General features: G+C 39.2%; 1 protein-coding gene across 1 annotated transcript; it reads right to left on the bottom strand.

Annotated features, from left to right (window-relative positions):
- Positions 1–3411: 3411 nt before the first annotated feature.
- mybphb (myosin binding protein Hb) lies at positions 3412–15294 on the bottom strand. The gene is made up of 13 exons (XM_042401940.1): positions 15003–15294; positions 12311–12379; positions 11976–12110; positions 11080–11247; positions 8285–8373; positions 7995–8190; positions 7676–7815; positions 7371–7530; positions 6784–6920; positions 4762–4948; positions 4595–4648; positions 3799–3830; positions 3412–3716 (listed from the first exon to the last, which is right to left on the bottom strand). The coding sequence occupies exons 1-11, from the start codon at positions 15223–15225 to the stop codon at positions 4605–4607; spliced, it is 1548 nt and encodes a 515-aa protein (XP_042257874.1). The 5' UTR covers positions 15226–15294; the 3' UTR covers positions 3412–3716; positions 3799–3830; positions 4595–4604.
- Positions 15295–15565: the final 271 nt, after the last annotated feature.

Raw genomic sequence — 15565 nt, 5'->3', positions numbered from 1 at the left:
CTTATGAGCAGACTTTACATGTTAGTGATTATGGAAGTGTTCAGATCCGTTGCTTAACGTCACAGAAATACTCTATCACAAGTGCAAGTTTTGCATTTTAAAAAAAGGTAAACTATAGAAGATTTATCAGAAAAATGCACTTAAAGTAAGGTGAAAGTACTCATTATGCAGGAAAATGACCTTTATCAGTCTTTATTATATTACTGGACTATGATTACTACAGATGTTTTAATACGTAAGTAACATTTGAATGTTGTAGCTAGTGGTGCTGGAGCTCATTTTATCTACTTTGTATACCATTGGATAGTTTAATGGGTAACAATGCATCATATTTTATTAAATGATATGTTTTGTTTGTAAAATATTAACTTGCAGCAATGAAAGCTATAAAATAAATGTAGTGGAGTGAAAAGTACAACATTTGTCTCTGAAATGCAATGGAGTAGGATTATAAATAAGCAGAAAATGGAAAGACTATGGAAAACTGTACTAAAGTGCAGTAATTAAGAAAAAATATTTAGTTACTTTCCACCACTTCAGGTTACATGGCTTTTTCTATACTCTCATTTTTGCAGATGTCATTGCTTTCTTGCAACACTAGAGGACACCACACACAATTTTTTAGCTCAATCTGCAGAGCTGGGTCATTCATTATATAACACACTTTGAACACACTTCCTTACTGTCTACTACATTGATACTCAGGGTGTCTGTATTAAAAAATTGTCACCGAAAGCTGGTTAATGCAGTCCGAGGCGACTGAGGTCATGTGAGGGGAAACTTTGCTGTTTTCAGTTCTTTAAAATTCAGACAATAATTGCATTATTCAATTTGCTGAATTTGAATTCTCCCATTTCCATCTGTGATTTAGTAAGCTAACAAAAAAGCACATTTTGCTGGTCGAGCCGCTTGTTCCCAAAATAACCTGAGCGAGTGCTGAGGCTAAATTTGTCAGCCCCTGTGTGAACCCATGTCTCTCTGTAACCTGGATAATTCTGGCATCCTGCCCTGTATCACTATGCCAGTAACTCCATGGCCAAATAGTTACAAGATCAGTATCATAGACTGGTATTATTATTATGGAAGTCCTGGCATACTGCTATGTACCTCTTGGGTCTGTATGAGCCAAATGAATAGTGCTACTGTCTCCAGAATCTCTCTGGTCTTCTGCCAAAAGGGCTTCATACATTGAGCCACTGAGTGAAACTGTAGTTGAAAGTAATTGACTGAATCTCCAGAGACTGTAGCTTTCTGATTTAGGATATCCTGTCAGGCCTGTCGAAAAAGTGAGTCTTTGAAAATGTTTTATGTGTTTCTTTTAAAGGGGACCTATCATGCTTTTCCTTATTTTCAGTCATATATGTAATGTTACAATGTTTGATGTTCATGTTAAACATGGCAAAAGTGTCAAATAATGAAGTAAATGTATGTAGAGGTAATCCCTGTGAGCAAAAAGCACTGGCTTCAGACTGCTCTGATTGCTCAGTTTCCAATGTTTTTTCTACTTTCAGCCCAAGCTGATGTCAATTCATGAAGGATTTCTTTATATGGTCATCTGCTCCAGGCACAGCATGCGAGCTCACTGCTCTGCTCCATTAACATTATGGTATTTTTTCCATTGTTTTGGGGGTAGTCACACCGGGCCATGACTCGAGTCGAGCTGGCACGCTGTGAGTGCTTTTCCATTACACAGCACAGCAAAGTAAAATAAGTAGTTTACCCTTTTGGAGGTGTGCGGGTTATCTGCAGCTCTTCATCAAACATCAACATCACTGTTTCTGTTTCTGCTTGTACTATTCCTCCCTGCATTATTTCTAACTGATCGGCTGAACAAATAGCTCCAAATATCTCCATATGTTGTTGTGTTGACTGGTTTTTAGTGCATCTAATGAAGCTCTGCTAATCTGGTGAGGAACATGTTTAATTTCCTGTAAATTCTTCAAAATATAAGTCTCCCATTACTTAGTCATTTAAAAGCTTGTATTAAGAAGCAGTAAAGCAGGAAACGTTAGGTTTTCAGCAGTAACTTAACACGACTCTGATATGCTGCCCCTCGGCAGGCTTCCGAAAGCTGGCCTATCAGAACAGAGTGGGCTCATCGGGAGGGGGGCCTTAAAGAGACAGGAGCTAAGACTGCCTGTTAGAGACAGAGGCTGAACTGAGGGGCTGATTCATTGTGACATCACACTAACAACAACATTCACTTCCAAGTAGCCAACTGGCAGTTGATTTGAATTGCAGACATATGTGAAATCGGCAAACTTGTTTATTTCTGTTATCATTTTCAACCATAACTGTAACGTTTAAAGATATATGGTTAAACACAGTGGTCCAACCTATCTGATGTTTCTGCTATGCTTATTTTATGTACTGTGTTGCTTTGTTTTTTATCAAAGCTTTGCTAAGCTTTGATGCCAAATCTACCCAACAGCAACATCTCACAGCTGGTCAGACTAACTGGTGGCTGACTTTGTCATAACAGAACGCCGCCTTACCATTGCTTTACTCTCTTAAACTTACTATGCTTATTTACATACACTTCTTTGTTTACTTCTTAACTTACTTAAACTGATATTTATTTTTAGATATGTATGTACAGCATGTCACACAGGGGTTTTCTACCCAGAAGTTATTGTGAACAAACATTGTGATTGGTTCTATAAGATAAATGATGAGTTTTTTGAACTGTGAATCATGCAAAGCTACTCTAGTGGAGTCCCAGAATAAAAATATAGAGCTGGAAATGAGCCCTCTAAAGTTTATGGTAAAACTTTATTTTAAGGAAAATAACAGATTTTTTAAAAAGGCGCAATTTAAGCCCAAGTAAATATTAATTCTTCATCCACTTATTATTGGAGACTTTTCCTATTTATGTGTTGTATTGTGTGCTTGTCAGTGGACACATTTTTGCATGTTCTGCTGACCTACTATAGTATGCACTGACCAAAAAACTTTTTAGGTTATTCCTGCAATTAACTAGAATGAATTAAATGGACTTGTACCAACTGAACACAGACTCTGCTTTCCCTAAAATTAATACCAAATTACATTATTCTTTCCAGGAAATGTCATGGAAATTACTAGGACATAAATCAGAAATTACAATAAATTAAAGTGTTACCAAATTCTGTAACTTTCAGCAACTCAGTATCTCATTTAAATGTAAAATCTTTATAAACTGAAGAGTACCTCATGCATGACATCGCAGTCTCACATTTAGTTGTCTCTGCTTTACAGCATTTCATTCATTTCTCGCTAGAACTGTGCATAGATATTATTATTAAAGGTAGTGGTTGATATGTTAAGCCCAATATAAAGTTGTTTTTTTAAAACTTTATTACATCATAGTAGCCTTTACACAACTTCAACAGATTTCAATTTACAGAAGAAACTGTATTGAAAACACAAAACCAGAAATTAAATGATTTATTGGTATAAACACGTAGAAGTTACATGTAATTCTCCTTCATGCTGTAAAATTCTCCTAGTTCGACTGACAGGATGAGAAACTTTAGAGGTTCAGTATTTGGCAGATCTGATAATTTGGTTATTATAGACAGTCATTGGGGAAAAAGCTGATTGTGGACATGGATATGGACTTAATACTGTAGTGAAAGAAAAAGGCATCGAGCGACAACAATTGTTCATTATAACACCTATTTGGTTGTATGGTCACCAGCCATATATACATGTTCTTCCAGGAATCCAGCACCTTCCTGTAGACACAGAGAAATTCAAACTTGAAATTGATTCGTCATTGTGCACGACAGTTTTAGAAATGCTAAAAGTGTCACTCACCTTATGCTGTAAAGGCCTCATTCCTTCTGCTCCTAAATTGGGATTGAACAGATGAACAAATAACAACAACAGGTGTTAAGGAGGAATCAGAGCTGCAACTGCAGAAACAGTAATGCTTCAGAATCACATGAGAAAAATGTAAACCAGGCAGACATAAACATTTTGCTAAATTTTTAAAATAAATGTATTTAAAAAGATTTGTCTAGACTAAAAGAATTTCAATGTTGTATAAAACCACTTCCTCCCACAAACGAAAGCTTCAAAATGTTTAGACTGTGCAAGTGTTTGAAGAATAACCTGCAAATTAAGTGCTATGTCTCAGTGCCCTAATGGAGACTACTGCTGCTGAGTCGAGGAAATGTGATTAAGTCTCCTAACTGAGTATACGATGAACCATTACAGATTTAATTTATGGGTGCTACCTCTTGGACTTACTGTCAGTGGCAGGGGCCACCTTTTCCAAGTTTAGTGCCTTCCATGTATGGAAAGTAAGTCATGGAGAAGGACAAGGCCACTTCAGGACTCATATACAGTATATCACATCATAGATCATATCCAATACATCCAGTTTAACTGGGAAACCTACATTGCATTCATTTTTCAAATGCCATATACAAATGCTATAAATATGCAAGTAACAACTTACTCCAAAAATAAAACAGTTATAGGATGACTCAAGTATGTTTTATAAGGTTTATAGGCACACTCTTTTGAATAGGTGTTTCACTTATAATCATATAGAGCAAGTTCAGACATCTTCAAAGAATATTGAAAGGAGATCCTGATCATTTCTGACCTGTGATGATCTATTTCTTTTCTTTGTCTTTCTCTGCATCTGCAGCACCTGGCTCTGTTTAACGGAAAGAAAAGTTATTAGCTTTTAGTGCATCCACTGAAAGTTTATACTGTTTAACCCCAACAAAAAGCTTAAAAAGGAGTTGTTTTACTAAGACCCTGACTTACGTTTGACCTCCAGCTTGCAGGTGATAGTTACTTCTCCGTGATCGTTCTTGGCTCTGCAGGCATACACACCTCCGTCAAAGTTACCGGGCTTACGGATTTCCAGAGAGCAGATACCCTGGACGCAGATCTGCCTGTATTTGGGATCGTCTCCAATAATCATCTGATTCTTCATCCATTGAATCTTGGGCTGCAGAAAAATATGAGATTTTAACACACTTCCCTCCAGAAGTCATCTCATAAATAAACAAGGAGTGGTGTTTCTATTTATGTTTGTGCCACTTGGCAAGAAACCCTTTTGATGGAAGTGGACACACAGCACACAGCCGGTTTGGGAGTTTTAATGGCACTGACATGGTAAGCACATCCTGGGGCCCCACAGGGAATGTTACACATCTGACCCCGCTTTCCCGCTGACCTGTCGCCCTTATGGCCTCTTCTCCACCCTCCTCTGCCCCCACCATAAACAGAATTCAAAAACAAAGAATGCCAAATCTAGCCAGAGCCTTCTCATCGAGACCATCTATGCTACCATCCTGTTTGGCGACCCCATGGATTATGTTCCCAAAGAGGAGATGAGAGGCTCAGACAGCAAACTAACAAGGGCAGATGAAGATCCTCCACATTCTCAGCTCAAAGCCAACATACTGACAAGACTGACTGGATGACTGAGTGAGGAAAGATGTTAAAAACTCAAAGTATGTCCAGTAACCTTAATATGATCATTAACCTGCTGACAAGTGGTCTGAGCAGTGGTACCAAATCTAACAAACATTCAATGCACACTCAATTAGTTCATAAATTAGAAATAGAAACCTCTGCATTTCAAAATGTCAAAGGCCAGAACCAGTGATTTTGTTGGTTTCAGCCGCAACAATTAGTTGAATAATCAATTAGTCGGTCAACAAATTAATCACCAACCATTTGATAATCGGTTAATCGTTTGGAGTTATTTTTTAAGAAAAATGCTAAAATTCTCTGGTTCATGCTATTGCTGGATAACATTACTTTCATTATGTTTTATGAGGAGCCTATTTTTCTACTCAGCTCACAACAAAATGCCTTAAAATCAGCTCGGGGAGAATTGCTGGAGATAATAAACTACAATTTATCTATATTTGTCAAAGTTGCATTATTTTTGTGTCAGCCGTGAACAGGTTTGTTTTAAAATCTCTGTCTTGGGGATGCGTTCAGTGACATCCAAAATTTTGAGATTTAGCATCTGAAACACTGAAGTCATAAGCCATGTGTCCGACACTGCTACTTTGTCATGTGGTGTCCCCCAGGGATCAGTCTTGGGGCCTATTTTATTTACGCTGATGACATCCAGTAATGTTTTCCTTCAAACCTAATGAGCTTGATAGACTGTGTATTAAACAACTGTTTAAATGCAAGTAGGAACTGGATGGCAAATAATTTCCTGCAGTCAAATGCAGAAAAAATTGAAATCTTGATTATTGCTCCATAACCATCACTCAGTGATCAGGCAGAACCTTGGTGTCTTATCCTCGTCTTCTCCATCTAGTCTGCATAATCTTGGTGTGATTTTTGACCAATCCATTAGTTTTGATGTATATATTAGGACACTGTGAAAAGTGCCCTGAGATGACTTGTGTTGTGATTTGGTGCTATATAAATAAAATTGAATTGAATTGAATTGTTTCTTTCACTCAAGAAACATAGCCAAATAGCTAAAATAGAGGTGCTAATACATGCTTTTATCTCATCACGTTTAGATTACTGTAATTCTTTCCTTACCTTAATTTATTCATTTTAAAATCCTGGTGCTCACTTATAGAGCCCTATGTGGCCAGGCTATACATTATATCATGGACCCTCTGCAGCCCCACATCTTTGTTTTACTTATTTGACTATGAAGCACTTTGTGACTGGTGCCTGTGAAATGTGCTATATAAATAAACTTTACTAACTTACTTACCTGTTGGTAAATCAAACTTGGAAGACAAACAATTAGTCTAGTGCAAAAGGGTAATGACATGAAGAAAGAAAATCTTGTTACTGTACTTTTGGTTGTCCCCTGACAGAGCAGAGAAGCTTGGTGCTGTAGCCGACAGTGGTGCATCTGTCACTCAGAGCGGTGGTGAACTTGGGTGGCTCAGAGAAGTCGTGCTCCTTGAATTCAGCAGGCTTGTAGTCGATACCTGGAGAATGGAAGAGAAACTATTAACTCCTACAATACAGGTTACCTGATATAAGCCAGTTAATAGGTAGTGTCTCTAATGAATTATTGATGAATTATAGTCATTTGGATGGCTGCAGTTTTCATGGTAACATGTAAGGTTATAGATTTGAAAGAAAAAAAAACAAGCAAACAAACATGTACATGAGAGAATGTGATTATTTAGGTTTAAAGCAGACTCTCATGTTAATTTTGTCATGTTGAACTAATTAAAAGAAACACCATACTTGTGACCCATGCGAGGACTGTAGGACTTGCAAATATATCATTTGTAAAACAGGGAACTGGCACCATTTTTTTCTACAGAATGAAGACTAAAGATATTATTCCCAGACATTGCTACTGAATGAAGAAACTAATGAATGAAATCATCAGTGTCTCTTTGGCAAAGGAATAATAAAGCATAGAGTACCCTCTTTAAGGATCTTGGCCTCGTCCTTTGTGACAGCAGCGTCCTCACTCATTCCACACTTGTTTTCAGCAAACACTCTGAACTTGTAGGTGTTGCCCATGATGAGGTCAGAGATGGTGGCATTAAGTCTATGGTAATGCTCCAACACGGTGTACCATTCCTATGAACACACAACACACAGCAGGATTAGCTGCAGAGATACTGAGGATTACTATCCTACTATTAATAATCATCAAACATAATTTATTATCACCCCACAGTCAGCCACCCTTTGAAACTGAAACATTACACTAACAGTTACTTACTCCAGTCTTTTTGTCAGCCTTCTGGATTGTGTAACCTGTGATGTCTGTGTTTCCGTTGTCGGTGGGTGCAGTCCACTCCAAAGCAACATTGAAGCCCCATGTATCCACAATCTTTACAGTGGCAGGAGGCCCAGGCAGCTCTGTGAACAACCAGGCACTGATTAGGTATCAAGTATTACACCAAGAGTTTTAAATCTCATCTCACTGAATTGAAATGGATCTTTCAAAGTTAGTCAAAGTGCTGTGCTTCCCTGCGGCTTGGAAAAACAACTTGTATTTCCACTTTTTAAAAAAAATCTAACATCAATATTTCGCTCACCAACAATTTGAAGGGTGAGTGATGCCTTGTCTTCAAAGTCATCCACCTTAACACACATCTCATACACTCCAGAGTCAGGTCTCTCGGATGCACGGATAAACAGGATGCTGTCTCTGTCGGTGCTGCGGATGTTCACCCTCTTGTGGTCCAGGGGCTGTCCGTCCTTTGTCCAGGTGACCACAGGTTTGGGTTTGCCCTGGAGAAAAAGAAATTAGACAAATTAGTTTTAATGAATTCTGATGTTTTATTCATTGCGCACATGCAGTAACGCACAGTCATTTTGGGCTTACATGGAAGGGGATGGTCAGGTTGATCTTTTCTCCAACATGAGCGACGTATCTCTGCCTGAGGAAACGAGGCAGGCGAACCTTGGGACGATCTAGACAAAATGAAAAACAATGAATGAAACATTATTAGCGTTAGTCAGCATTAACCGATTGTTTATTGACAGTCCAATTTTCTTTAGTTCTTTCTGTTTTCTGTTGGTTCCACATCTCGTCAGTGAAGGACAGAAACAGACTGAGGAGGATTATCAGGATCTCCACAGAGATCTTTGAAGTGAAACAAAAGGATTTAAGTTCCTTTTGTTGCTGACAAATCTTATGGAAATCAATGAGCATGCAGAGCCAATCTAAGCTCATTTTAGCCGGTGGTGTCATTAGGGCGTCTCTCTGCTTTACCTGGTTGTAAAAGCCATCGTTATTCTAAGTCCTTTATCCCCTCAACTATGTCTCTGTCTACTCAGTGCTTCATAGCTTAAATTTTAACTTAACTGTTTTGCATATTTGTGTGTTTATTATTAGTATTTTCCTACTTTATGTGTATGTGTGTTGCCCTGTTGCCTGGACAAATACAGATGAATTGATGATGGATATAAAAGTACTAGAATATCACAGCATTAGATGACCAATTTAGAAATGTTTTCACCACATAACTGTAAAATCTTGGTTCAGATGACACCCACTCAACTCTTCCCTATAATATCTTGTATAAAGGCAAAAATAACCCCAAAATCATCATAAAAAGAAAATCATAAAGATAGTTAGCAAAGCAACAGTGACTTTTGAAGCCTCAGTATCTTACTGAAGCTCATTTGTAAACGTGATTTGCTGAGAAGCACCACCTGCTTAAGTCTAGCAGAGGAACATTTGTCAGGACTCTAAATAAAGCAAGCGTACTGTAGTATATCACCTCTCCAAAATGACGCATGATTTGGAGCTTCGGTTACACCCACTCACATCAGAATGTATTAAAATCATGTTTAAATAAAGCCAGTTGATTCCCTCTTCAAATTGATTGTACTGTAGATATAAACTGGAACATAAATTAATTGGTAAAAGGAAAACTTTCTAATTTTTTATGAGCTAAAGTGCATCTGTATGTTAGTTGAAATATTACAGATTCTGGACATCTTGATCACATACTGTGCACTGTCATGTTAAGTGTCTTATCACTTCATACGGAGAGCATTAGGCTTAATGAAAATTCTCCCTGTAAAGTCTGTGGCATGTTTCAAAATAAACAGTGAATCTCTGGAAGTGTCATGAGATTTGAGTGTCACCTGAGAAGTTGGATCCACCCCCACCCACCCTCGTCACCCACACCCCCTTTACGCAGACACAGGACACACTGGAATTTACCATCCACCCCCCTCTCCTCTTCACAGCCCCCACCTGCTTGCAGTCAGATCACTTGTCACCATCGATCTTGCGGAGAAGGAGCCTGACACTTCCCCAGCAGGAATCCTGGCAGTGAGCACAATGCAATGCCAACCTCTCCATAGAAAAATCTGTGTTAATAGCGAGGACATCCCAACTATTTTTCCAAAGCTTTATGGTCATTTTGAAGGAAAGCATTCATAAGATATTGATATGTGGACCGCCTGCTATGGAGAACATGGACGTGACTACTGAAATACTGCCAGCTTAGTTGGAATCAAGTTGCATTCCCTCCATGTTCGACTCTCCATTTTACATAACGATGATTTGTGACTGAGCCAAGGTAACGCAGCTCCTCCTTTTAAAGCCCTCGGGGTCCAATTTTACCACAAATCACTTTAGATATACTGTCTATGATTAACACTGTAAGGTGCACAGCATCTTTAAAACCTTCCACTTAACAAGTGTGTAATTATCATACTGTGGTTGGGTGGATTAGTGTTCCAGCTCAAAGTGGAGATGAGTGAGAAGAGCAGAGTTTTATACTATTAGCAGCGCAGGTATGTTGCCAACAGGACACAGACAGCTGAGAAGAAAACATTGCTGAGCTGTTTCTGTTTGACTCCTGCACTTTACTACCCCCCTTTCTCATGATAAATGACTCCATAAAGTTTAAGCCAGACTTGTGTCAAATGGTGTGTCCCATATTTGTATTAGCATACTTTAGGGTTTAAGCTGATCAAGTGGCATGGAAGATAAAGTTTGATAGCACAAAAAACGCTCAATCTATATTGTACTCATTTATGGAAGCTTCTTGAACTGCAATAAACGCACTACAAATTAAAATAAACATTTATTTGCCATGACAATTAAACCTGTTTACACTTTGATTTTTATTTTCGGTCATGTAGGTGTTAAGAACCATGTTGTATCTGTGCAAAGGGAGTCGTTTGAGGCACATTATGAGTACCAAAATTAACCAGAGAGCTGAACATGGGGAAAAAAAGAATAAATGGCCAAAATGGCATAATGATGACTTTTACAACCTGATTTGTGACTTATTTGTGATTATTTGTTTCTGAATACTTTTTGTACTTACTACTTATGTATGTTGTATGTAGTATTTTTTTATTTTTGTTTTTCAGTGCTTCATTTCATTGTACTAGATGCTCGTATTGCACATAGTTTTCAAGTTTTTTTAAAGGTTGTGTATCAATACAATACATCTGTTCTTGTACTTCATTTTACTGCTGTAACACTTCAATTTCTGCGTTGGATCAATAAAGTTTATCTTATCCGTCATTTCTTTTTGTGACTATTTTATTCCTGGAAAAGTGGTAAAGAACAGGGTAAATAGAATACTGTGTGTTATGTTATGTGCTGAGATGGATCTCTTTGTGCTTTCTGTCCGTGTGAACACTTCTTACCAGCAACCTCCTTCACCAGGACAGCCTCGGGGAGCGCAACAGGAGGGCTGCGGCCACCGGCGTTCATAGCCACCACACGGATCTTCAGACGGTCACCAGTGGTCTGGTTCTTGATAACGTAGCGGCAGGACTTCTGCAGATCCTCATTGACTGCTTTCCAGTCCTCAGCTGAATGGGACAATTACACAGAATGAAGACCGACTGGCACAAAGCTGTTGTTTATCTCTCCATTATAGGATCAAGAATTGTTGTTAAAGAGTGCTGAATGTGCAAACTGCAGGCGTCATGAGAGGAACAGATCTTATTCACACAGATTATAAGAGATTGAGAATTAATAAATTGGGACACAGGGCGCAACTTGTTGTGCAGCTTTGTAATGGAAACAGAGTGATTATGTTTGACACAAATTTCTTGTATTAGACATGAAATTTCTGCTCTCTGGGTAAACATCGAGCCCTGCCTGCTAAATCAAGCTTACATTGAACTGCTGCTGATATTAGCTTAGGGCTGTAAGTCTAAATGCAGGACGTCCAGCGGGACCACAGCAGCTCCTGAAATGCCTCTTTCCTTATAGGGAGAAGTTAGGTAGCTAATGATATAACTCTGCCGGTGACACTTCAGGGACAGCTGCAACCGATATGGCTGACCCACATTAAAAGAGCAATTTAACATGTTCCTGAGTATATTTAAAATACACTTAAACATTGTGTAACAAATGGAGCTGCAATGAGAACTGCTAATGTAAAAACCAAATATCAGCTGTTGACATTAAACCTTTATAAGTAATTTAAAGGTCGGCTGACACTTTTGTCACAGTGTATTAATACCACTATCTGACCCCTTTCGTGCACATGTCAGTATTCAGTGCACCTGGTCAAAAGCGGAGCAGGACTTACTTCCGTCCTTGCAGATCTCAATGGTGTATCCATCCAGACCATCCGGCCCAACTTTCTCCGGCTGGCTCCACATGATGGTAACTGAGGTGTCATTCTTATCCTCAACAAAGAGATCCACGGGAGCACTTGTGGGCTCTGCAGATGCCAAAGAAACACACAATTACTTAACTGGTAGTGGTAGAAATGCACAAAAATCTGAGACTGATTCAAAGTTGAGCTTCATAAAAGGTGATGACGCAGTTCTTTATTTTAACACCGTAATAAAAAGAAAACGAGTGATGAAAAGAGAATCATATCACTCTGAGATGAAGTTTTCTGTTTGAATAGAGGTTTACCTTTGGGTGGAGGTGGTGGAGGTGTGGGTGGTTTAACCTCCTCTGGTGGAGGCGGCTCGGCAGCTTCACCTGATGTTCAAGAGGTATTTGCATTATTATTGGTGGTATGTGATGAGCAGAGCGATGCTATAGCATCAAATATAATCCAGTTATGTACCTCACAGCTCTTTGTCTCCCATACTGGGATGTCAAAGGATTTACTTTGTTATCACTGAAGCCATTGTTATCCAGTTTTTCTCAAATGACAAAACGAAATTGGGGGTTGGTTTACCATCAGCCGGTGCTTCGGACTCAGCAGCGGGAGCAGCTTCCTCTGTGGCCGGAGCGGCAGCAGCTATTATTAAATGTTAGATACTAATTAGTGCATTAAGCAGATGGGACATGTTTTAACAGATGATAATGTATGAGCTGGATTTAGTTGTGTAGAAGGTGTTAAATGTGTTATGAAGGAGTCAGTTAGTGTTGTTAGCTTTACCATGATAGCGTGGAGATTCAAATGTTAATAATACTTGTATAAGATATCTGTTGTGGATCAAGTCAACTTTTTTTACCATCAGCGGGGGCCTCAGCGGGGGCAGCTGGAGACTCTTCTGCAGCCGGAGCGGCAGCTGATATTAGGGGTTAGAAGATATTATCATCAGATATTAGTGCAGTTTGCTTTGTTATAGGAGGCTGAAGGTTTAAAAATAGTCTACTCATATAAGATGTCTGTTATTCCACTGATTTTGTTTCTGTTTTTTTTTTTTTTTTTTTTTTTTTTACCATCAGCAGGGGCCTCAGCAGCAGCAGCAGCAGCTGGTGTTTCTTCTGTAGCGGGTGCAGCAGCTTGATATAAGGGGTTAGAATATATTAGCAATAGGTATCCGTGCAGTTAATGTAAGTTTAAGTCTGAGAATAATATTAGAAGATGTCTATTATTCCACTGATAGTCTTTTTTTTTCTCTTTTTTTTTTACCATCAGCAGGGGCCTCAGCAGCAGCAGCAGCTGGTGTTTCTTCTGTAGCGGGTGCAGCAGCTTGATATAAGGAGTTAGAATATATTAGCAACTGGTATCCGTGCAGTTAATGTAGAAGGTTTAAGTCTGAGAATAATGTTAGAAGATGTCTATTATTCCACTGATAGTCTTTTTTTTTTCTCTTTTTTTTTTTACCATCAGCAGGGGCCTCAGCAGCAGCAGCAGCTGGTGTTTCCTCTGTAGCGGGTGCAGCAGCTGATATAAGGGGTTAGAATATATCAGCAATAGGTATACGTGCAGTTAGCTTTACTGTATAAGTATTAAGTTTGATAATACTTTTAGAAAATGTCTGTTATTCCACTGATAGTCTTTTTTTACCATCAGCAGGGGCCTCAGCAGCAGCAGCAGCTGGTGTTTCCTCTGTAGCGGGTGCAGCAACTGATATAAGGAGTTAGAATATATTAGCAATAGGTATCCATGCAGTTAGCTTTACTGAAGAAGGTTTAAGTTTGAGAATACTTTTAAAAGATGTCTGTTATTCCACTGATAGTCTTTTTTTTTTTTTTTTTTTTTTTTTACCATCAGCAGGAGCCTCAGCAGGAGCAGCTGGTGTTTCCTCTGTAGCGGGTGCAGCAGCTTGATATAAGGGGTTAGAATATATTAGCAATAGGTATACGTGCAGTTAGCTTTACTGTAGGAGGTTTAAGTTTGACAATACTTTTAAAAGATGTCTGTTATTCCACTGATAGTATTCTTTTTTTTCTTTTTTAAAATTTTCTTTTACCATCAGCAGGGGCCTCAGCAGCAGCAACTGGTGTTTCCTCTGTAGCGGGTGCAGCAGCTTGATATAAGGGGTTAGAATATATGAGCAATAGGTATACGTGCAGTTAGCTTTACTGTAGAAGATTTAAGTTTAACAATAATTTTAAAAGATGTCTGTTATTCCACTGATAGTCTTTTTTTTTTTTTTTTTAAATTTTACCATCAGCAGGGGCCTCAGCAGCAGCAGCTGGTGATTCTTCTGTAGCAGGTGCAGCGGCTAATATTAGAAGTTAAAGATATCAATATATAACATTTTGAAAATGTCATACAACTTTTTCAAAATGTTATAAAAGCGGTTTAATCTGTTAGAATGAAAAAAAAGAGAAGTTAAAATGAGCAGAAATGGGTGAGTGAAGGTATGAGGGTATCATACCATCAGCGGCTGGCTGATCGGCAGCAACAGGAGCAGCAGCTTCATCAGTGGGAGCAGCTGATGTAGATGTTAGACGTTAGAATGATAGTTGAAACAATGTTCACTGAGGATGTGTTAAATAGGTGTTAAATATTAGAAATAGTATAGAAATTCTTAATAAAAGACTGTTGGCAATATGCGTTAGGCATCAGATATGTGCAAGGTTACTGGGTTACTATGTTTCAGTAACCTTTAGCAATGAGGTTGGCAGAAGCTTAAAGAGTCCAAGCAGGGTAATTAAAGTAGTAAACATGCAGTTTCCGTCTGATTTCGAGTGATTACCAGTAACCCACGGCACCTTCACACTCTGTGCGCACCGGCACACGCGCGTAAAGGTTACCTGCTTACCATGAGCTGATCAGACTACCTTGGTTTTAAAAAATGAAATAACTTCTTCAAGGTTCATCCACCGACAAATAAAATAAAATAAAATAAAGGTGGCCTGTATGATGTATAATCGGCGTTAACGCATGGCTCACACGCCGCTGCGCACGGTGCATTACCATCTGCGGCGTGCTCCTCAGCTGGCGCGTCAGCATGGGCCTCTCCCTCAGCATGAGCCGCCTCAGCAGGTGCAGCTTCGCCCTCAGCGTGGGCTGGGGCAGGCTCGGCTGGAGCGGGCTCCGGGGCGGGTTCAGGAGCCTTCTCGGGCTCCGGAGCCTTCTCCTCCTTCTTGGCTGGTTCTTTCTTTGCCGCCTTCTTGATTGGGGCAGGTTTGGACGGCATCTTGGAGATTGCAGCTAATTCCCAACTCGGTAAAGTCCTGAAACTGTATCCAATGCCATCATTCGTGCGGGGGTGGCAGGCTTATATAGAGCTCAGGAGGTTCAGGCTCTGGCACCGCCTCCCAATGAATTACATGTAACAGATACTGGGCACCATGTATGACTCAGACCACCATGTCTGTTTGTGGTCTCACTCATTAACAGTCTGTACAGCATCAACTATTCCAATACAAAAACTATGACCCAGTTTCATTCAAATATATAAAGAATATAGGCTAAAATCTATCAAATATTGACTTAAATGGTGCTTGGTGGTGTTTTTGATCCCATGTCATATGACT

The sequence above is a fragment of the Thunnus maccoyii genome, chromosome 3 (genome assembly GCF_910596095.1).
Source record: "Thunnus maccoyii chromosome 3, fThuMac1.1, whole genome shotgun sequence".
Taxonomy (NCBI): domain Eukaryota; kingdom Metazoa; phylum Chordata; class Actinopteri; order Scombriformes; family Scombridae; genus Thunnus; species Thunnus maccoyii.
This window is presented reverse-complemented; position numbering and strand designations above follow the sequence as displayed.